General features: G+C 53.6%; 7 protein-coding genes across 7 annotated transcripts; 3 read left to right on the top strand and 4 right to left on the bottom strand.

Moving 5' to 3' along the window:
* Window positions 1-104: 104 nt before the first annotated feature.
* BO97DRAFT_427736 (putative C6 transcription factor) lies at window positions 105-2,726 on the top strand (the record flags this gene model as incomplete). Its single annotated transcript, XM_025697225.1, has 8 exons — window positions 105-167; window positions 219-242; window positions 407-480; window positions 533-1,011; window positions 1,069-1,364; window positions 1,418-1,843; window positions 1,904-2,142; window positions 2,201-2,726. The coding sequence occupies 8 exons, from the start codon at window positions 105-107 to the stop codon at window positions 2,724-2,726; spliced, it is 2,127 nt and encodes a 708-aa protein (XP_025548218.1).
* Window positions 2,727-2,790: 64 nt separating this feature from the next.
* BO97DRAFT_188346 (oxidoreductase) lies at window positions 2,791-4,200 on the bottom strand. The gene is made up of 5 exons (XM_025690447.1): window positions 4,047-4,200; window positions 3,856-3,903; window positions 3,519-3,754; window positions 3,223-3,429; window positions 2,791-3,122 (listed from the first exon to the last, which is right to left on the bottom strand). Exons 2-5 carry the CDS (start codon window positions 3,899-3,901, stop codon window positions 2,856-2,858), a joined length of 756 nt encoding a protein of 251 aa, XP_025548217.1. The 5' UTR covers window positions 3,902-3,903; window positions 4,047-4,200; the 3' UTR covers window positions 2,791-2,855.
* Window positions 4,201-4,764: 564 nt separating this feature from the next.
* On the bottom strand, window positions 4,765-7,085 carry BO97DRAFT_407955 (potassium channel family protein). Its single transcript, XM_025695746.1, has 2 exons — window positions 6,589-7,085; window positions 4,765-6,520 (listed from the first exon to the last, which is right to left on the bottom strand). The coding sequence occupies exons 1-2, from the start codon at window positions 6,858-6,860 to the stop codon at window positions 4,774-4,776; spliced, it is 2,019 nt and encodes a 672-aa protein (XP_025548216.1). The 5' UTR covers window positions 6,861-7,085; the 3' UTR covers window positions 4,765-4,773.
* A 423-nt stretch (window positions 7,086-7,508) lies between these two features.
* BO97DRAFT_427733 (uncharacterized protein) lies at window positions 7,509-8,718 on the bottom strand (the record flags this gene model as incomplete). Its single annotated transcript, XM_025697224.1, has 5 exons — window positions 7,509-7,642; window positions 7,699-7,768; window positions 7,833-8,155; window positions 8,217-8,372; window positions 8,424-8,718. 5 exons carry the CDS (start codon window positions 8,716-8,718, stop codon window positions 7,509-7,511), a joined length of 978 nt encoding a protein of 325 aa, XP_025548215.1.
* A 742-nt stretch (window positions 8,719-9,460) lies between these two features.
* Window positions 9,461-11,676, top strand: BO97DRAFT_396998 (putative MFS sugar transporter; the record flags this gene model as incomplete). Its single annotated transcript, XM_025694109.1, has 8 exons — window positions 9,461-9,532; window positions 9,589-9,863; window positions 9,918-10,464; window positions 10,517-10,604; window positions 10,658-10,856; window positions 10,906-11,006; window positions 11,061-11,159; window positions 11,228-11,676. The coding sequence occupies 8 exons, from the start codon at window positions 9,461-9,463 to the stop codon at window positions 11,431-11,433; spliced, it is 1,587 nt and encodes a 528-aa protein (XP_025548214.1). The 3' UTR covers window positions 11,434-11,676.
* Window positions 11,677-13,260: 1,584 nt separating this feature from the next.
* Window positions 13,261-15,592, top strand: BO97DRAFT_188258 (uncharacterized protein). Its single transcript, XM_025690446.1, has 2 exons — window positions 13,261-13,380; window positions 13,432-15,592. The coding sequence occupies exon 2, from the start codon at window positions 13,652-13,654 to the stop codon at window positions 15,386-15,388; it is 1,737 nt and encodes a 578-aa protein (XP_025548213.1). The 5' UTR covers window positions 13,261-13,380; window positions 13,432-13,651; the 3' UTR covers window positions 15,389-15,592.
* Window positions 15,593-17,032: 1,440 nt separating this feature from the next.
* On the bottom strand, window positions 17,033-19,967 carry BO97DRAFT_375408 (threonine/serine exporter family protein; the record flags this gene model as incomplete). The annotated part of the gene is made up of 1 exon (XM_025692988.1): window positions 17,033-19,967. One exon carries the CDS (start codon window positions 19,965-19,967, stop codon window positions 17,367-17,369), a length of 2,601 nt encoding a protein of 866 aa, XP_025548212.1. The 3' UTR covers window positions 17,033-17,366.
* Between the last annotated feature and the right edge of the window lie 262 nt (window positions 19,968-20,229).

The following is a 20,229-nucleotide window of genomic DNA, read 5'->3' as shown; positions in this document are numbered from 1 at the left end:
GTCAACAACAAGTCATCTCCGCCCAACTCTTTCCCCCCAATTCAGCAGCTCTTGCAACCAACCCACATCCTAATCAGGCACTTGATTCGACATTCCTAGTCGGTATGGACCATATGGAGGCCGAGGGCCCCGAGAGTGATGGGAAGGAGACACTTGGCAGACGTGCAGTAAGTCAGTCCCTCAGAGGTCACATGCTCGGAATGCTTACTTCGCGGTAGTGTGACCAATGTCGTCTACGAAAGGTACGAGACCACTAATGATCGAGCTATAACTTCATGCATGCAGCTCCTCGCTGTCCTGCAACCCAACCCTTGCATCCTTGACTGACGTCGCTTCGGTGTGTTGGTGTGGTTATCAGATACGCTGCGATAAGCGATCCCCGTGCTCTAATTGTCGCAGCTCGCAGATTATCTGTCGCTCGACCGGGGCAGGCCAGAAGCCGTCAGAGCCGCGCAAGCGGGTCTTGATCTCCAGTCAATAGTATGTTTAGACTGTGTCTCTGTGCTCATTGCGCATTCTGACCCACTTCGAGTGAAAGGAAGATTGACCTGATCGAGGAGCGCCTGGGGAGCATCGAAAACCTCCTGCGTGAACTGAGGTCGAACACTGCGACCACCGGCAGTGGTCCCGAGTCATACTACCATTCCACCCCGATCTCCAGCCGGATGAGTCCCTCAGCCACGGGCCATGCCTCGAGCGGTCCCGTGCCCGTGGAGGACCCCGAGGCGACCCCAGCTTTTGAGGGCAACTCGTCGCTCGCCGCGCACTCGGCCTACGCGAGCGAGTTCCTGGAGACGGCCGTCTCGCGCAGCGCGCTGCAGGTGTCTTCACCCACGATCCAGGCCGCCCTCTCCACCCTGAAGCAGATGGTCAGTATGCAAGACCATCAGGCTCACTCCCCGGCCCGCGAGATCCGCTTCCCCAATCAGAAGAGCATCCTGGGGTCCGGCATCCGGGACCTCGCCATGCCCCCTGTCCAGGTCGTTCTGTCCCTCCTCCGCAAATTCAAAGGTACCGCCCTATCTCTGTAATAGTGATATCCACCTCATCGCTCATCTCCAGCGCTAGAGAAACCGAACAGCTTGCAAGGCGTCTCTCCGTTCCTGACGTGCGAGCGGCTCATCGAGAAATGTCGCGAGGTCTACTTCGCCACCGACGAGTTCTCGGACGCGGCGTTCATCATTGTACACGGCGGGCTCTATTATGTCATCAGTGAATACATCACTACGGTCGAGGATCCCAAGACGCGCGAAGAGTTCCAGCGGTATCTCCGGCTGTGTCAGACGAATATTGAAACGGCGCTTGCCAACTTGAGTATCTGCATGCCGGCACGGGCGGAGTACGTCGAAGCACTGGCGATGGGGGTAAGGTTTTTTTCTTCAAGAAAAAAAGGGTATGGACTACTAACCTTGTGTAGGCGCTCTACGCGATTGAGATGTCGAAGCCGTCGTTCGCTTTGACGCTGACCTCGACGGCAGCCCGGCTCTGCCAGACTCTGGGGTATCATCGGACGCCCGCGACAGACCTGGACACAGAGAGCCTCCGCGGCCGCCAGTTGTTCTGGACGATCTACACCCTCGACAGAGCCATATCCTTACGACTGGGCCGGGCGTCGACGATCCAGGATTATGATATCACCATGCTCGGGCCGAACGAAATCACAGGGGCACAGGAGCCTTGGAACAGCATTTTCTCGATCTGGATCAAGTTCGCTACTCTTCAGGGGAAAGTGTATGAGAAGCTGTACAGTCCCGCGGCGTTGTCGCAGCCCGAGAATGAGAGGGCGGAACAGGCTCGCCAGCTGGCTGCGCAGGTGCTGGAAACTGTCGAGGAGCCGTTTGACGTATGTGTTGTGTTATCGGGCCTGGCCGGTTGGTGCGAAAGCTAAGCTAATCCTCCACAGCACATCCTGAACACCCAGAAGATCTCTCGCATGGACAGAATGTACTTATGGTCGGACAAGATCGCCAGGAAATCGGTTCTGACGCTGATCTACCGAGCGATTCCTCCCCCTCGAGACTCGCAGAGCACTTTCGTCATAGAATGTATTGCAACCGCTCGAGACGCACTCGAGTTACTGAAGGAAACCATGATCGAGGTCAAGGAGATGACCGAGAATATCCAGGCGTCTTATCTACACTGGTACGTTAGACTCTCGGTAGACGGCGTTTATGTGTCTATGCTCACGCAGCCATAACAGGACGGTTCTCTACGCTCCCTTCGTGCCCTTCGTGGTCTTGTTCTGCCACACGATAGCGACGTCCTCGTGGGAGGACCTGAACCGCCTTGAGGAATTTGTTCTTTGCGTCCAGCCCAACTGTTTCCTTTCGGAGGCCATCGCCAAGCTGTACCGCCTGTGTCAGGTGCTCAGCAATGTCGCCAGGCTGTACATCGAGGCCAAGGCGCAGGCGCAGGCGCGCGAGGATCGGAACCTTGCGTCCGTGGGGCAGGAATTCGATGTCTATCTGAGCGCGCTAGGGCTTGCGCCTGCGGCGGCCCATGATGGCGATGCGGGCTGGACCTCGGTGCCTACTACGACTGCTGCTGCTGCTGGGGCAGGGGCAGGGGCTGTGCCCGGGGCGATAAGGTCCGGGAACGACGGACACTACGCAGAGGCTCCGATGCCGCAGACGGATCAACTGGGAAATTGGTTCTCGGGCAATCAGCACATGATGGGATTGTTGGAGGAGGATCTGTCTGTTTTCGATCCTTCGTGGACAGGATGAATGTATCCATCGCCTGGGGACATTGTCCTGGACTCAATTTCGATTGGGGATTACACCATCTCGCTAGCCACATAAACTTCACCGAACTACCAAGTGTATATCCCGGTCCGCGCCTCACCATGTGGAGACTCAGATACACTTCCCACCATCGACAATCATCTCCGCGCCATTGATGAAACTCCCCTCGTCACTCGCCAGGTACAAGCACATATTGGCGACGTCGTCGACATGCGTCAATCGGCCCAGGGGCACATTCCCGATGAACTTCTCGCGGTTCTCGGGAGTATCCGGCATGCCTGTGAACATGGCGAACAGGCCCGTCCCAGACAGCAGAGGCGAGACGGTGTTGACGCGTATATTGTGCGGGCCGTACTCCGCCGCGAGGCCTTTTGTTGCCTGCACCGTCGCATCACATCACATCACATCAGCATGGCCACAAACCACCACTACCCCCACCACAAACCTGGTACCTAGTACCAGAAATAGAATGACCTACATTCGACACCGCCCCCTTGGAAGCATTATACCACACCAACCCAGGCCGCGGCCTACTCGCCCCCGTCGACGAGATATTAATCATCGACCCCCCGCCGTCGCCTTGCTCAAGCACTTGCGCCACGAACACCTGACTTCCGAGGAAGATACTCTTGACGTTGACGTTGAACACGCGCTCCCATTCCTCCTCCGTGACCTCCGCCGTTGGCTTTCCTCATACCATCTAGTTAGCCAATCGCACCCAACCAACCCTCCATCCAGCTCAACAAAACCCCGAAGGGAGAATGGATAGGATACTTTATTCCGATACGTCGTCCCCGCATTATTAACCAGCACATCCACGCGCCCGAACTTTCGGACGGTGACATCCACCACCCGCTTCCAATCCTCCGCGACCGTCACGTCGACTCGCTCGAAGTGTATCGGTGATGACGGCTCTAAGGTGGGAGGAGCATTCAGGTCGGCGATCACGACGGAGGCGCCTTCGTTGCTGAAGCGAGAGGCGATCGCGGCGCCGAAGCCGGAACTTCCTCCTTTTTGTTTTTCTCGGGCTTAGCTTTGTTCTCCTGGTTGGGGGATGATTGTGGGGTGGTTTTGGGACGAAAGAAGTGAATGGATGGGGGTGATGACGAACCGGTTATGATGGCTACTTTGTCTTTTAGGCGGGTTCCTTGTGACATCGCTGTTGTTGGATGGAGGTTGTTAGTTTGGTTCAGTGGACTGTGCTCTGTGTCAGCGGTGGTGGTGTTGTGGGGTGGGAGGTGGGTGGGTGGGTGGGTTGCAGATTATTGTACGTATGTATAGATGTATGGATGGATATATCACCTTTGTTCTCGTTGCTGTCTTTCTTAAGTTTCGGGGGTATCTCTCTGTAATTCCGATTCTGGTCGAGTGGGCAGTTGAGTTGATGAGTTGGTAGATAGATGAAGGGGTTCTACCCGAGGAGGACGTGGTTAATATAGCGACGCCTTACTTCCTCTCCATATATGTATCTGTGGTTACTTTACCCCGCTTGGAGGTGGGACGGTTCTACCTTATGTCTACGGGGCTCGGTCCGGGGTAGATGCTGGTTGAAGGTGGGGTAAGAGGGGTTCGGGTTGCCCTGATCGCATCCTTGGGTTCGGAGGAAGTGCGGGACTCTCGACTCGCGCTTGAGATATACTTTTGGTTGAACTGAAGGTGGTTTAGGATTTTGTTTTCCTTGGGGTGCTGGCTTTTATGCTTGGTTTATCCTGATTAGAGTAACTGGGATTATCGGTTGCCGTATACGGGTTATCGAAGGGTGGGTAAGGTCCGGTAGGTGGTGAAAGAAGGTTAATCAAGACATTCTTATTTATAGTAACTAGCTTCTTCAGGCGATGGTTATTCTCAGGTGGAAGGATATGATTCTAGGTAAAAGGTATTATGCTGGTATCAAGTAGTAGTAGTGGACTATACCACCACGAAGTGCAAAGCAAGATCAATATCCAATCATAGGGGATGCATAGCATAGTATAAATACAGATAGGTGTAGTATAACAGCAGTAAGAATAACATCTAGATTCCGGTAAAATCATCCATCCGCGAACGTGATGGCCCGCTCCTTCCGCAGCGTCGGCTCATCATCCTCCCCCTCCCTCCCACAACCCTCGGCAGACCGCTTCGCACTCGCGTCCAAACACCGGATCATACTCTCGCACAACCGATGCAGCACCCACTCCGGCTCTGTCTGGCTGGCGAGCATGGGGCTCGTCGCACCGATCCAGTCCCAGTTCAGCACGCCGTACTCGTCCTCCTGCAGCTCGACCCCCGATGAACCCGGGTCCGTCGCTCGGATCAGCCGCGTGAACTCGACCCATTCCTCGTACGTGTACTGCTTCGGTTGGCCGTTGAGTGCGTCGCGGGTGGTGCGCTGGATCGCGAGGGCGAGTTGCTGTGCGAGTTGGAGGCCGGTTGGAGTTGAGTTGGGGTCGTCGGCGAGGGTATTGAGGGTTGTTTGTTGTTGGGGGTCGCCGTCCTGGTGGCTTGTGCTCGGGAACAATGCCTTGGCGCCCGTTTCCGCGTCCCCATCTCCAGCGGCAGGCCCAACGGGAAAGCCCTCGGCGAGGCGTTTGTGCTCCTCGCGGTGTTTGAGCGCCGTGTACAGCGGCGGGATCTTGCGGACGAATTTGGCGTAGCGGCCCGACTGTGGCAGCACGGTCCAGTCGGCGGCGATGTCGGTGGCGTGTTTGAAGGCCGCGACGATGGTGTCGCTCATCTCGGAGATCAGGGTCGTCATCGTCGGCACGGCGACCAGCGACCACACGATGAAGAACGGCTTGGCCGCGTTCGTCGACGGCGTGATGTCGCCGTACCCGATCGTCAGCAGCGAGCAGAATCCGTAGTACAGCGCTTCGAAGTACGTGATGTCCTCCATCTTCCAGAACGCCACCGCCCCGATCGTCCACACGATCCCGAACATGATCACGCTCAGCACCAGGTTGTACCATCGTCGGAAGAACAGCGTCTCCCGCTGGATCGCCCGCATCGCGTCGAATCGGTCCTTCTCCTCTTTCATTACTACCGGTCTGGGGCGGCCCATTATGGATAGGGCGCCGATCGTGCTTCGTATCGGCCGGCCGGAGTGTCGCGGTTTGTACTCGAGCTGAGATCCTACTCCCGGTTCAACGGACACGGAACGGTCGACTGTTGCCTGGCGTTTGCGCTCCACGTGCTTGCGGATGACCTGTTTGTACTGGATGTCGTGCGCGAATTGCAGCACGCTGTTGACCACCAGACCCAGGATAATCATGCCCATGACCGCATACGGGAAGACGAGGCCCCTGGCCACAGGCGTCGTAGGAGTGATGTCGCCATATCCTAATGTAAGGATCGTGACATCAGAAAAATATAGCGCGTCTGCGAACGATATGCCTATCACATTGCTGAAGATCGCAGCCCCGATGATCAGCCAGACCACGAAGGCGGTCGTCTGCAGGATGAGCGTGCGCTGGCCGTCGGTCAGAGCGAAATACTGCGGATAGTGGCCCAGCACATATCCCAGCATGTTGATCATCAGTATCACACCGAGTATGAAATAGAGCACCGCGGCGATGACCGCACTCCAGTACGCCTGCGAGTACGTCTGATCGGGGGGCACGGGCGGCGCGTAGATATGCATCGCAGCCGTGATGCCGATCAGAATCGACGTCGAAAGGAACCAGAGGACAATCGAGACCGGCAAGGCGATAATGTACCGCACGGTCCGGGTGAAATTGAACAACAGGAACAAATTCCCTGCCAAGCCGCAGGCCAGCGACGTCGAGTTCAAAGCTATACACCTATTCAGGTTAGCGTCGCATGCTTGATGATATGATTCCCGCGAGCGTGAAGATATAAGGTTTACTACCATCGTGGGTCTGCCAAGGGTTTCTGGATGGGCTGCCCGAACGAATCGGTCTTGGTTAGAAGTGTCACCTTCCAGGAGGAAACTAGCGCCACTATCGACATGACATTCGCCAGGGGCGCCGTGGTCGCAGCAATCAGCGGGATTGCGGTCGATGCGATCCACCAGTTTTGCGGCTCGTCGTCGTCGGCGGGCCTCAGGTGGAATGGACTTTGGAGTCGCGCGCCGAACGAGCTCTTCGGTTGAGCGTGGGCGCTTGACGCGCGATCTGCCATGATTGCTTTGTTTAGGAGACTAGGACACACCCGCATTTTGGACGGAGGGACCCGGAATAGTCCTGCGGGATCAGAAATGTAGTTTCATGGTGTTGGAATTAAGAATAGAAGGATCGTTTTATTGAAAGGCACCTCCGTTGCATGGTAATATAAACCCATGCAGAAATCGACGGCAATAGTCGATGGACCTAGAAAGTGGACACCATAGGATATCACTATTGGTTGTGAGGGATGGAAATGAGTTCCTTGTTTTGAATTGTCGGGATGAAGTGATGACGAAGAAGCTTAACCCCGTGACCCACCAGCCCTGATAGCTTGCCCTACAATCCAGCCTCTTTGGGACGTGATGTCATTCCATTGTTGACATGATAGCCTCAGGACAACACAAGTAGATTAATACACCATCTGATGCGCGCTCATGAAAGTGCTCTGGGTACTGCCTCACAAAGTACCTCCACCCTGGCAATTTCTCATCTTCGGCAAGCAGCTGGATGGAGAGCAAGCAATGCGCCCTCGTGATATCCAGCATCCTGAAACAGTAGCATCTCCTCACACAACTCCTGCGCCACGGGCGGCGGCTTAACGACTTGCGGGAAGTACACCTTTCTGAATTCTTGTTCATGTTCTCCATGCCATTCATGCTAGTTCTCAGAATATGGCCATAGCATTCGGCGGTGAGGACACTCCCCCGGGCATATTCAAAGGTGCAGAGGTGACGAAGAACGTCCAGCGCTGCAGCTCTTCGCATGTGCGTGCCAACGCCTCGAGGTCGAAGAGCTCTCCTATAGACAGTTAGCCCTAGGTCTTGCTTTCGAGCAATATCATGCTCTCGACTTACCGATCGGCATGCCCCAGCCTGCAAGGACGTATTCATGGAGAAATATATCAGACGACTGCGGTGGATAGACCTGTCCAACGTCAGAGGAAGAGCCGTATGAGCCCCTGATCATGATATGGTATCTGTGTCCTTACCTCCCAACTGATCGCATCGCTCGCAATGGCTGCGAATCCTGTATCCCATAGCCAACGAAGCACGTCAACGGTGGCCTCGACACCTGCGTGCTGCGGGTTCGCATCGTCGGCGTATTGCTGCTTCTGAGCGCGCGTCATGACTGTATCCCATTCTCTGGTGACTCCTATCCGGACGAAGAGGATGTCTCCTCTGTGGAACACGATATCGCATTCGTTGGCGATTTGTAAGATGTCGCGTAGCTTGACTTGATGGTTTGAGAACGTGCTATACTGTATACCGCGCTTCTCGGCCCATGTCGCGTAGTCGATGAGTACTCCACGACCTGTCTGGAATTTAGTCCAGATTGTTTGGGGAAAGAAGGGTTAGTGGGGCTAACAGCCTACCAGCCAAGCCCTCGCGTGCCCAGTGCTGCATGCCTATCCGGTCATTATTCCGATCATTGATCTCTTCCGCCGTTGTGCCGCCGTAGAAAACGCGCTCGGATCGGCCCGGGACTTTCTGCGAGAAGTGTCGTAGGCCATCCCACTGGCTGCTTTGCTCTGTTGGGGTATTAGCTTATGAGGAAGACGGCGGGTTGCTCTCTATCTTACGAGGATTCATCGTATAGATGTCGTCAAAGGCCACACCGTCCAGCAAAGGGACGATGCGGTGATGGCATGGTTGGCGATTCAGATTCGGATAATCTAGTTTAGTCAATTCCCAGGCCATGGTCACCCGTCGACCGGTTTTGATCTCCGTTGCTGCGGCCGCGGCAACTACTTCGGGGGTCAACATGGTGAGCTTTCCCAGGCCTTCTTCTCGACTTCCGGGCACTCCCATCCAAACTTGCTTCGGGTTTGGGAGCTGGTCGAATGGTGTGTCGAAGAGTGATTGTTTGTTCGTCATGGTTGCGGGTTGCTGTGCTTGAAGTCGTGTAGATTTTGCAAAGAGATAATATGCACTAGAGGTAGTGGGCTGTACAAAGATTCTTCAGGCTGAAAACCAGTGCAGTCATAGGAGGTACTAGTCGCTTAGACCTATTCAACGATAAAGATTACCCCGTCAAAAGTGCATGTGAGGCGTTAATCAGAGACAGGATGCGCCAGTGGCAACGTGGTCTGTGGAACACCAAAGGTTCGTGTTGAAGTTGGACTTGAAGATCCTTCAGCTGAAGGGGACAAATAGAGCGGGGGTGACAATGCGGGGGATCAGCACGAGGCAGCACTTACCCATGCGTCTCAACTCTCGCATATGCTTTCTACATGGGTGCAGCGAAACGACTACAATGAAATTGAATCAATCCGAGTGATTAGTACGAGACCTTGGCCTCTAAGCAAGGGACTCATACGCAGCTCAAGCTGTCGGCAACTCATCCACCGCCGAGGTTTGCATGGAGCAAGGATATCCCCACCACACCAGGCAGAGAAAGCAGTGCGCTCTCTAGTTAAGACTGGAGCACCTGTGTGTGACCATCCCACATTAGCTGTCGTTTGTGCAGGGTAGACTGCATATCTTATTTACCAAGCATTCCTCGGTCGCTCACTCCTTGTTATGTGGCTGGCGAACCGAGCTGCTGCGTACTGGCAACTTCTGACCCTCAAACAATCCTTGAACACTCAATCATTGAGCACCAAATCGATACCTCACTATGGGTACCTTCGGATCGCAGACGAGTGCCTACAACAGGCTAGTTACAGTCTTCGTCGCTGTAGGGTCGATGGTAAGATTTTGGTTTCTAGCCACGGTACTCACTCGAACTGATCCATCGCTGTGAAGACATACGGCTACTGCTCCTCGATCATCTCGAGTACCATCGGCCAGCCAGGATGGTATACCTATTTCAACCTTCCACAAGAGGGCCAGCCCGGATACGCATCGACCACAACATCCGCCATATCGACAGCCAACGGTATATACAGCGCCGGAGGTGCCGTCGGATGTCTTCTCGTCATGTGGTCTTGCGACTTCTTTGGCCGAAAGCGTAGCATTCAGCTGGGCGCTTTCCTTGCCATGTTTGGCGGGGCGCTCCAAGGGGGAGCCAACTCTCTCAGGTGTGCCCTCCACTGTTCAGTCTATTCCTATCCAGATATCTGACCTGTCCTCAGTATGTTTCAGGCAGGACGTTTCATCTGTGGCCTCGGAATCGGTATCTTGGTGACTGTCTGCCCCATGTACCTGTCCGAGATATCGAGCGCTTTCCGTCGCGGGTGGCTGGTCGGCCACCATGCCATCTTCCTGGTCTTTGGATACATGCTTGCCGGCTGGGTTGGATATGCGTGCTACTTTGCGGAAGATCAAGCAGGGACTTTTGGGTGGCGGTTTCCGCTCTGTCTGCAGTGTCTCGCACCGTTGATCCTGCTTGTTGGCTCGCCGTGGGTTCCTCGTTCTCCGCGCTGGCTGATCAGCAAGGGCAAGCATCAAGAGGCACAATTAATCCTAGAGCGACTGCGCAAGTCTCCGGATGATCCCGACGATCTTGTCGCCAGGGAAGAGTATTACCAGACTGCCGAACAGATTCGGCTGGAGAGGGAACGATTATCGGCCTACGGCAGTGCTTGGAAAGCCGTCGTCAAGAGAAAGTCGTATCGGAAACGTATGATTATTGGGTTCCTGACTCAATGGGGGGCAGAGTTTGGTGGACCTCTGATTATCGTATGTTGCAAGTCCACCGCGATCAATTATCGGCGGCTCACAATTACCACAGAACAACTACGCCGTGATCTTGTATACCAATCTGGGAATGACAGGCGGCATGCCCTTGCTTCTCAGTGCAGTGTGGCTCACAACAGCGGGTAAGTGTATCTCTCCATGCGCAAGGAGGCGCTAACGCCCGCCCACTTTCTAGGGATTATCTATAACCCCCTTGGGGCTTGGCTTCACGACAAAATCAACTCCCGGCGGAAGATGTATATCACTGGCTTTGTGGGGATCATCATCACCACATCCTGCTTGGCCGCCATGACAGCCGAGTATGCCGGGACCAAGAACCGGGTTGGGAATGGGTTTGGCATTTTCTTCATCTACCTCTATCTGGCCTTCCAAGGGTAAACGCCCCTCAACTCACCACAGAGTGCTGTATTGACTCTGCAACAGAACCTTCTGTGATACCACCATGTATCTCTACGTGTCTGAGATATTCCCAACCGAGATCCGGCCAATCGGCATGGGCTTCTCATTATTTGGACAATTCGCAGGTCAGTAGTAATTTGATAACGACCTGACGCAAGATAGCTCAATGAACAGCGCAGCTACACTGATATTGCTTGAGACAGCCCCAATGGGCTTCAATAATGTCGGGTGGAAGTACTACCTGGTGATCATCTGCTGGTCTGCCTTTTTCATTCCAGGTAGGTGGTACTGGGCCTTCATGGTTGGAAATCCGGCGTTTTTGCACGTCCACTGACGGAGCTTCTAGTGATCTATTTCTTTTTCCCGGAGACTGCCCGCCTGACCCTGGAGGAAGTGGCTCAGAACTTTGGCGAAGAGGTTGCTGTCCGTCTTACGGATGCCACGGATGAAGAGAAGGCACGGCTAGCACGGGATCTCGCTCACTCCTCTCAGCCGTCCGGTGCAAAGAGAGGACGTGAGACCGTTGAAAGTCCCTCCAGCCATGGAGTTTAGCCAGGATCATCTTCAGCTAAGTATGCATGATGTACATGGACGAGATTGCGGAGAATCACTATCGTCAGGCTCGGTTGGTAACTCAGCGTTCCTCAGGAGGCTACCTATTGTGGAGACCTCGACTAGTCTTGAGGGATCTGAACCAATGAGATGACAGGAAGCGCGACGACGAGTTGACCGAGCGTCGGGTGGATTGGTGAGTTGGAGCGAATTGATCGGTGGGACGAACATGGTCGGGGAGGGGGAGCTTGCTGTAAGATGCTAGAGGTGGTCGAAGCTTTGTTGCTTTGCTCTCTAGGTGTGGGGTGTAGTCGATGAAGACACTCAATCTGAGGGAACGGGGTCTCGGATGACACGGTTGACACTTGAGCGAGTGAATGAATCAGATATAGAAATGCGGTCCTCAGGACTCCTCAGGCACCACTAAGCCCCCAGCTGGGTTGTTGGCACCAATCAGATGCTCCAGGCCCGCAACTGCCAGACACTGGCCACAACGCTAGACCTATCAGGGCCAAGTGCGACAGTCAAGCGAGCCAGTCAGCAAGGCAGACAGCTGAGAGGCGGCGAGGCGGGCGTCTCAGCCCAGCGTCTGGAAGTGGGAATTGGAGAGAATGGCAGCTTTCATTGACCCCCAATTCTCTTGCAGTTCTCCCCCCGCTAGTTCCCCCATCTATCTATTAGTGTTCTCCCCATCCATTCATTCATTTCATCCATTCCTCCATCTCCCTCCCTCCCTCTCTCTCTCTCTTCTATCCTTCCCCTTCCTGCTCTCTTTCTCTTCCTTCCTCTTCCTCTCTATCTACCTCTACCTCTTTCTTTAACCCCCCTTATCTCTTGCTTGCTCCCTTCTCGTACCTCCTCCCAATTTCAGCCTCCTTCGCCCCCCTCAGCCTTGTCTCTTCATTTCTATCATCTTCCCTTTTTATCTCTCGCCGTCTTCCCCGGCGACTAATTCCCACCTATCTCTATCGTCCACCTGGGCTACTTTCTTTTCTTCCTTTTTCTAGACCTTTAATCCGTGTGTCCTCATCAGTATTTGCTTTCTTCTTAACTACGAGACTTGATCCCGACTTGGACTCCGACTTGGCCGGGCAAAAGTTTCTTGGACGCTCTCTCTGCCTGAGGCATTCATCCGGACCACTCACTGGCCTTCCCGATTAGGCTCCGAAGGAAAGCCACGGAAAGAAAAAAAAACACATTAGAAAAAAAAGAAGAAAAAAAACAAGGCGGCCAAAACACGCGCCGAGAGCCGAAGAAACGAATCACACCCGGCGTTGAGACTCGTTTCCTCACTTCATCCTCTCTTCCTCTCTCTCTCTCTCTCTTGCCTTTCTCTCTTTTCACCGTCCCAAGTGCGCGGAATCCCTATCAACCCCAGAAAAACACAAAAAAGAAAAAGCGTCAGAGAAAAGAAAAAGAAGGGATTCGAAATAAACCGGTTATCATACTTCAATTTGGAGCCTGAAAGAAAGCTTGCCTTATTCATCGGTCGATCTCCCCTTGACAACTACCCAAAAGTCTTGCTTGCATCCCTTACGTCCCCTCTCGTCACCATCGCAGTGCTCTGTTTTGTGTCTCAGGGTTCTTGGACGGACAATCCAGGCTCGAGTCTTCTCTGCATTGCATCGTTGTGTCGAGTCTTTTTTCTTCTTACGCCTACCAGGGAGTTGCAGAGCATCTCCCGTCGGTTCACCATCACCGGTTCTTTAATCACAGACTTATCCTTCACTTCGCTCCCCGTTGCTCGAGCCTACTACTCTTTTGCTCCGGTCCGCGTCTACTCTCCGCCTTTCTCTCGTCGTCATCCTTCCAAACCACCAGCATCGATTAATCAACGCTGACGTCCGCCTCTTTGCCTTCTTGTACACCTGATTCCTAATCACTCTTTGCCGTCTGGTGCCAGTCTATAGAGGGGCGTCGACTTGCATTTCTTCCTGTATTGTGCAGGTAAGCTGGCGTCGAGTCGGTCGCTCGCACCATTTGACTAATAGTTGGAAGAGCTCGCTTCGGTCTTTGATCCTAGGAACTCGGGATTATCGTTACCATTCGTTGCCTATCGACCTTACGCCCTCGGTTAATTTGTGCGTCTCGTTTTCGTCGAAGCCTCATAATCCTTTAATACACCAAGGCTATTCCGAGTTGCTGATTCACCAGCAACCCCTTATCTTCGTCTATTGCACATATATTGCTGTACACTTCATCATCTACAATCACGAGTATGGACGCTGGCGGTCTTGCTCAAATGAGCTACAACTCGTCTTTCAATAATGGCGGTTCCCTGGGGGTCCCCGGGGCCAGCTTCGGCTCACGGCGGAAGGGTTCCCATATCAAGCGACTGAGCGTGCCTCCGCCGCACATCGCGACTATCGATGAATCTCAGCCCTCTGCACCGGTCCCGACCCCACGCACCAGCCGTTCTCATCTTCTGGCGGGACTGAGGACCGCACCCAAGTCCGCGACTGTGCCGTCCGCAGTTCAGCGCCAGCAGCACCTGGGCTACGAAGGAGATCGGTATGGCAGCCAATCGAACCGATCTACGGAGCGTGTCCCCCAAACCGCTATGGGAACCGGTTTCCCACGCCACGCGTTGGCCACGAACCAGAATGTGGACATGAACACGGGTCGTCCTATGTACACTTTGCCGGAGCAGGTGCTCGCACCTCCGGCTATTGACATCGCTGGCGATATGCCAATGGACGATAACCTGTATGCGGAATTAATGTCGACCAACTTGTTCCTGGCAGCCCAGCAACAGCGCCTGCAGCAGCAACTGATTAGTGTCACTGCCGCCGCCCAGCAGTTCCAGGGCATGAGCTTGGGTGGACCCATGGCTCAGCAGCAACAGGAGTACCCTCAGCTTTCGGTTCCCAGCATGAGCTTCTATCAGCAACAGCTGCAACAGGGTGTCCAGCCGGTTGTGCAGCCGGTGCCCGGCCAGCCTGGACTTTTCTCGGTTTACAATCCCTTGACCGGTCAGCAAAACTTTATCTATGACAATACCTATCAGCAGGAAAGCTCCACTTCTCCCTACCAGGAGGAAGAGCCTCTGTTCCCATCCGCCACGCAGGTGCCTACCTTCAGAGCCGAGGTCTCTCCACCCGAGTCTCACCAGTCGCCCGTCAGCGTCGGTCAGCCAGTGTCTCCTCCGCGCTCGAGCCCCTCCCCGCCGCAGGAGGTCACCCCTCTGCCACCTCCGTCAATCAATGCTTTCCGTCGGGGCCACAAGAAGAGCTCGTCTTTCAGCCCTGCGCTGAAGCTGCCCATTGACACCATCAAAGCCAACAGCCAGATGGTGGCTCCTGCTCCCAAGACCGCTGCCTTGCCTCAAACCCCGGCGACGGGAACCTTCGGCCCTGGCCAAGCTCGTGCCGGCGAGCACCCTACTCGTCAACCCCGTGGTCCTCCTTCTCTGGAAGAGCTGGTCGCCAAACCCACCTCCAAGTTCGAAGGCAGCAAGAACTTCGCCACCCGTCAGCGACGCCGGGCCGTCCACAATTTGGTGCGTGCCGGCATCGAACGACGCGGTGATACCCGGAGCTTCGGTTGCCACAGCAGTGGTGGTACCAACACCCCCGCAAGTGAGAAGGAGTTCACTTTTTCGGATGGAGATGATGCCACTGTGCGTAGTGGTAGTCTCTCCAGCAAGCCTAGTCTGGGTAGTCTCCGCGCAGCTGCCAATGGCGCCATCGGTTCCGAGAGGAAGGAAAGATCTTCTCGCGAGCGCCGATCGCAAGATAGCCCGTACAACACGACCCCTATCAGCGAGGACGGCGGGTTCTTCGGAGGAAAATTTGCGGAGGTTCGAGCGGATCAGGGCTCTCCTCGAGCGGGATCCCCATCGGTTGCTGCTGTCGTTGCTGGCCAGAAGACGGTAGCTCAGGGTCAGGAACGGCGCAAGACTCCGATGCTTGTGCTGTCCAGCGCTGAGAAGCGTAAGACCCCCACCATCATGTAATGTGAACGCCGTACATAATGTGATTTTGACATGCGCCACGGGATGTGCCAAGCTTGGATGATTTGCTTATTTTTTTTTTTTCCTCTCTGGGGTGTTTTGAAGCATGTTGACTCTATTATTTTCCTGGTTCCGAAGACAAGATGCTTAATTTCTGTGATGTCAAATCCTGACAGAAATGGTCCTGAGCGATCTTTCTGTCTATGTTCTTTTCTCTCTGTGCTTGGACACACGACCGGGTTTGCAGGAGGGTTGGATTAGTGTCTTCTAGTCCACCTAACCTGCAATCTTGCTCCCCCCATATGAAATGTGACTTATGTTTTATCTTTTTCTTATCATTCCTTTCTCCACTTTCTACAAGCTGAACAAATTGATGAAGCTCCCCAAGTGGGCTGCTGAACACTTAAATCATGTGTTCCTTCCTTTTCTTCTTACGCTTTGCTTTATCCTTTCCTTCGCTTTCGGGTGTCGGCTTTCCGGGTGGTTCATTTCGTTGCATCCAGTATTTACCTAGGTCTATGCTCCAGGGAGTGCAATGCGGAACCACATGCGAGAGCCGCCAAATGGACTCAAGCCGACGGACTACATCTGGTTATGTAGCCTTCGCTGGGATCGCTGGGGATAATTAGCTAGTATTAGATAACTGATAAATTGAATCGGAAGAATCGAGAATCTTCCAACTTGCGCAACTTTCTGCCTTCCTAGACTGTGTGTATAGTGTTTCTTGGGGGTTATCAGCAGAATCGTCTAGTATCTCAGTGTCTACAAGAGAAGTACCAGCAGCTTTCATGAACCCCCATCTTCTCTCTCTCCCTCTCTCCAGAATTAAGTATAAATTTGACTCTAAGAAACCGCTGATAGAGATGCCAATTAGCACGACCAGCAGAAACCTTCCCTCCAAATAGCGCGACGTACTTCCTACATTCATTACCCTCTTAATCGGACCCGAAAGAATATATCTACATCGGTTGGTTCCCGGTGGTGGGCGCGGATTCTAGGTGTATATTGCCTGGATGTATATTGCCTGGATGTATGTTATTTGTCTGAATGTATGTATGCCTCTATATCTATCCCCGGTGGTCTGCTAGATCAATCGATCGATCATTTACTTACTCATACCGGTACAGTACCTGCCCGTAGCCAGGGGGTAAAGTAGGGGCCAGGCAATTGACGTCATGGCGGTTGCGGGTCTTCGGGCTTGAATTACTGGGCGGAAACTAAGCAGGTAGGTAGGTAGGTAGGTAGGTAGGGACAGTAAGTAAGTAAGTAGATCACGCCACTCTCGCCTCGCTTTCGCCTAGGGGAGGGAAGGGGAGATTCCTCCCTTACGGCGGGAGTGGTTATGTGGATTGGGTGGCGTCGGTTCGGTTCTAATTATACTTTCCTCGGGCCTTAATCTGGGATCGATTGCGGGGTGGCAGGGGGGGGAATTCTGGGTGTTTCTGATTAGGTTTCTTGTGGGATATAGGGCAATATGCTTGAATTCACTTTTATGCTTCTTACTGTGAGCGATAATGGTAGTGGATACGCAGGTCGATGTAAGCATCTAGTGTTGATCCGAGATGAGACAACAGAAATGAAGATTTGACGGAGATATGAAATAAAGATATATGAATACTGCTTTTGATGAATTAAAACCACGCAGCTGGGAAGGAAGCATGCAGATATAATCTCATCATTGCTAAACTACCCAGAGTCGATCACAGACACAGACTGTAAAGAGGGAAATCAAAAGAGTGAGTGAGTTTACCGACAGATGCAAGAAGACCAGCGGCAACAACAACACAAAAAAGAGAGCTTAGAGTCAGAACTATATAGATAGCGACATCATGCGAAACAATTCACGCTGAAACAACTCGACACATTCGCTTTCGTGACGGCAATGCTAGACAACAATGAAAAACAGAAAGGAGGGTATGCTTCACGTATATAGATGCAAAAAGCGATGTATAAATGAATCGTGGAGGAAGCCGAAGCTGCTCTAGAAACTAAACAGCCCGCTTCGCTTCTTTCCCAGAGGGTAGACTACCAAAGCAGCCAGAAACAAGCCGACTGTGAAGCCCACTGCGACTTGGATCATGCCATAACCGATATCAAGTACGATGCCTTGAGATTGAGTGTCATACTCAGGCTTCGTCATATTCTGGGCTGCGTCGACGAAGCCCTGGGTGCCGTTCGACACTGGTGCGTACGGCGATGGCACCGTCGTGATCTGTTCGGCTGCTGCGATGCCAGAGATCAGAGATCCACTGGCTGCGAGCCCCGACGGCACCAGAACAAAGATCGCAGGCAGCATCGCGGCTGCTGCAAATCCATGCCGTAGTCGGCTGTAGAGATTCCCCATCACACCAACAACAAAAGCTCCCAGAGAGTTGGACACCTGGGTGCTTGTGGAGAATCGTTTTGTGCCAAAGTAGGTTGTTATGAATCCTGTAAATGCGATGACCAGCATCATAGGTATCTGTCTCCACTTGGCTTGGTTGATGACAGCAAGGCAGAATGTGAAAAGAATAACGAAAGGGAACCGTCCCACGTATTCGTTGGTGATAGGACTGGGAGGACAAGTGTATTCGGAGGAAGCATCAGCGTCGAGAAGACCATAGACAGCAGTACCGATCGTGATTCCAAAACCCAGGAATAGAGAGTATATAATGGCGTACACCATCCGAACCGAACCAGCCACAATACTGCGGGACTGTAGTTCCAGGCTGGCACACAGGACCATGTAGCCCGGTAGAATCAACGCGATCGACGACTGAGCCAAGGCAGAGAAGCAGAAGAGTCTTGCATCCCCATGACGAATGCTGCCAAATGCTCGGGCCAGAAATGAAGTCAAAACGGCGGCCGAGATCTCGAAAACGTTTTGATAGAGGTTGGAACGTGGGGAAAGAACAAGTTGCAGGGTTCCCAAGAGACATCCAAGCAAAAATGCGATCGGCATATCGATGGGTCGGGCACTGAAAGCGAATGGACCGACGCAAGCACTTGCACAACCGTGCAGCAGAATGAGGATCGGGATGGGGTATTTGTTCTTCTTCTTCATGATCTCGTCCAGCCGCTGGATTGCTTCCTCCACCCCAATCACGTCGTGTATCACCTCCTTGTAAATTATGTGTACGTCAGACAGCTTGCCCAGGTCAACCCCTTGAGGAGCTCTCACCACCTTCACCTCGGTCGTGTGGGTGGCAGCGTCGTCGAAAGAGATGATCATACAGCCTGGGAAATAGAGGAATTGACCGTCGATTTCTAGGACCCGTGCCGTCATCCTCATGTACTCCTCTAGCCTATGCGTTGGGGCTCCATATTTCATCAAGGCCCGGCAGAGACGTATGCAATACCGTTGCCGAGAGAGCAGCTCGGCGATATGTACTGTAATCCGAATCTCATCCTCAAGCTGCGGCTTACCCATCCGCTTGGGGTGTCCCGGTATGGCACCGCTGCTCCGTGAGCGCTTGAGCATCGCGATGGGAGAGCTAGATGAGTTCTTGGCGGTAGAACCAGCTAGAGAAACGCTAGACTGGCTCGGCGATTTTTCGTACCATTTTCTCGGGCGCTGCGGCTTCCAGCCAGGATCAGGAGATAGCCCTCTACCACCGATTTCCCCGGCACTACTCCGACGGGAATGGCCATGTCGCCCGCCAGAATATTGACCATCCGAATGCTCGTAAAGCTTCAGCAGAGAGGAGAGAATCCCGCTCCTATAATGAGGCGGGCGTTCGGCATAGCTTTCGGGCTCCCTATCCTCGAGGGGGGTGACCTGTCCAGACCGAAACCCTGGAGACGGGGCTTGAAGCCGGGTCAAAAAGTTGAAATCCTTGAGAGTCATTTGTTGCACTAGTTTGTGAACGTCTGAAGTACGTGTGGAGTGTCGCCCGTTCAGTGGGCCAACTTCATCGTCGTCTGAATAGTCGTCCAGATGTTTCTCAGTCAGGCTGATCATGGGGATTTCATCTCCAAGCTCAGCGGGCAGCACCACCTCGGAGGGAGTCGACGCTATGGATGACGGCAGACTGCTCCGACGGCTTGGCCTAGGAGAATTAGGTGAACGACTGAGTAGGGTGGCCAATCGCTGGGCTCTTTCTTGCGCAGAGTGGATAGCTCTCCCCTTCTCATTTCTGACTTCATCATCACCATAAATCTCCGGCGAGCTAGCCCTTGAGTGGACAGTTAGGCCCGTGACACCGACCGGTGAGCCAGGACTGATATCGATCAAGGGCACTGATTGGGGGTCGATAGTGACCTTGTCTGCCGCTGGAATGCGAGCTGTGGGCAATGGTCTTTGAGGCAATGATGAACCCCTTCCATCAAGCCGGGTGTCTGACGTCGATCCCCAAGTACTTTCGCCAAGACCTGCTTCGCTGACTGTGAACTTGACGCGATTCGCGTTTTTGGGGACTTTAGCATTCCGGAATCTGCCCTGGGCTCCGCTAGGGTCCGCTGCTCTGTCCTGCAGCCTCTCATTGGGGGTTGAGTGAGGGGATATACGCGGCCCTTGAGAGGATCTGCTTGCTCTTCCAGACAGATCGGTAAGGCTTCGAGGCCTTGACGAGGAAATAGGGAGATCAAAGTAACCGCCAGCCATTCCATGTGTTTTACGTGACTGGATAGACCTCTTTTCGAACAAGCGGAATTTCTAATACCCTTCTGTGTCACCCTGCTGGGGGCTTTTTTTTAGTGCACCCGAAATATTCCACTTGTCGATTTCTGTGCCCTGTACTCCCCACACAGGCCTTGCATGCAAGATGCGCTGTTCCCAGCCCTGAGATCGATATCTGATTTCTAGCCCCTTGATGGCTCATCCCCGGGGCCAGAAAATCGTAGCTAGGTTCAGTAACCTAGCAACC

Source organism: Aspergillus homomorphus (genome assembly GCF_003184865.1).
Source record: "Aspergillus homomorphus CBS 101889 unplaced genomic scaffold BO97scaffold_41, whole genome shotgun sequence".
In the NCBI taxonomy this organism is placed as follows: Eukaryota; Fungi; Ascomycota; class Eurotiomycetes; order Eurotiales; family Aspergillaceae; genus Aspergillus; species Aspergillus homomorphus.
This window is presented reverse-complemented; position numbering and strand designations above follow the sequence as displayed.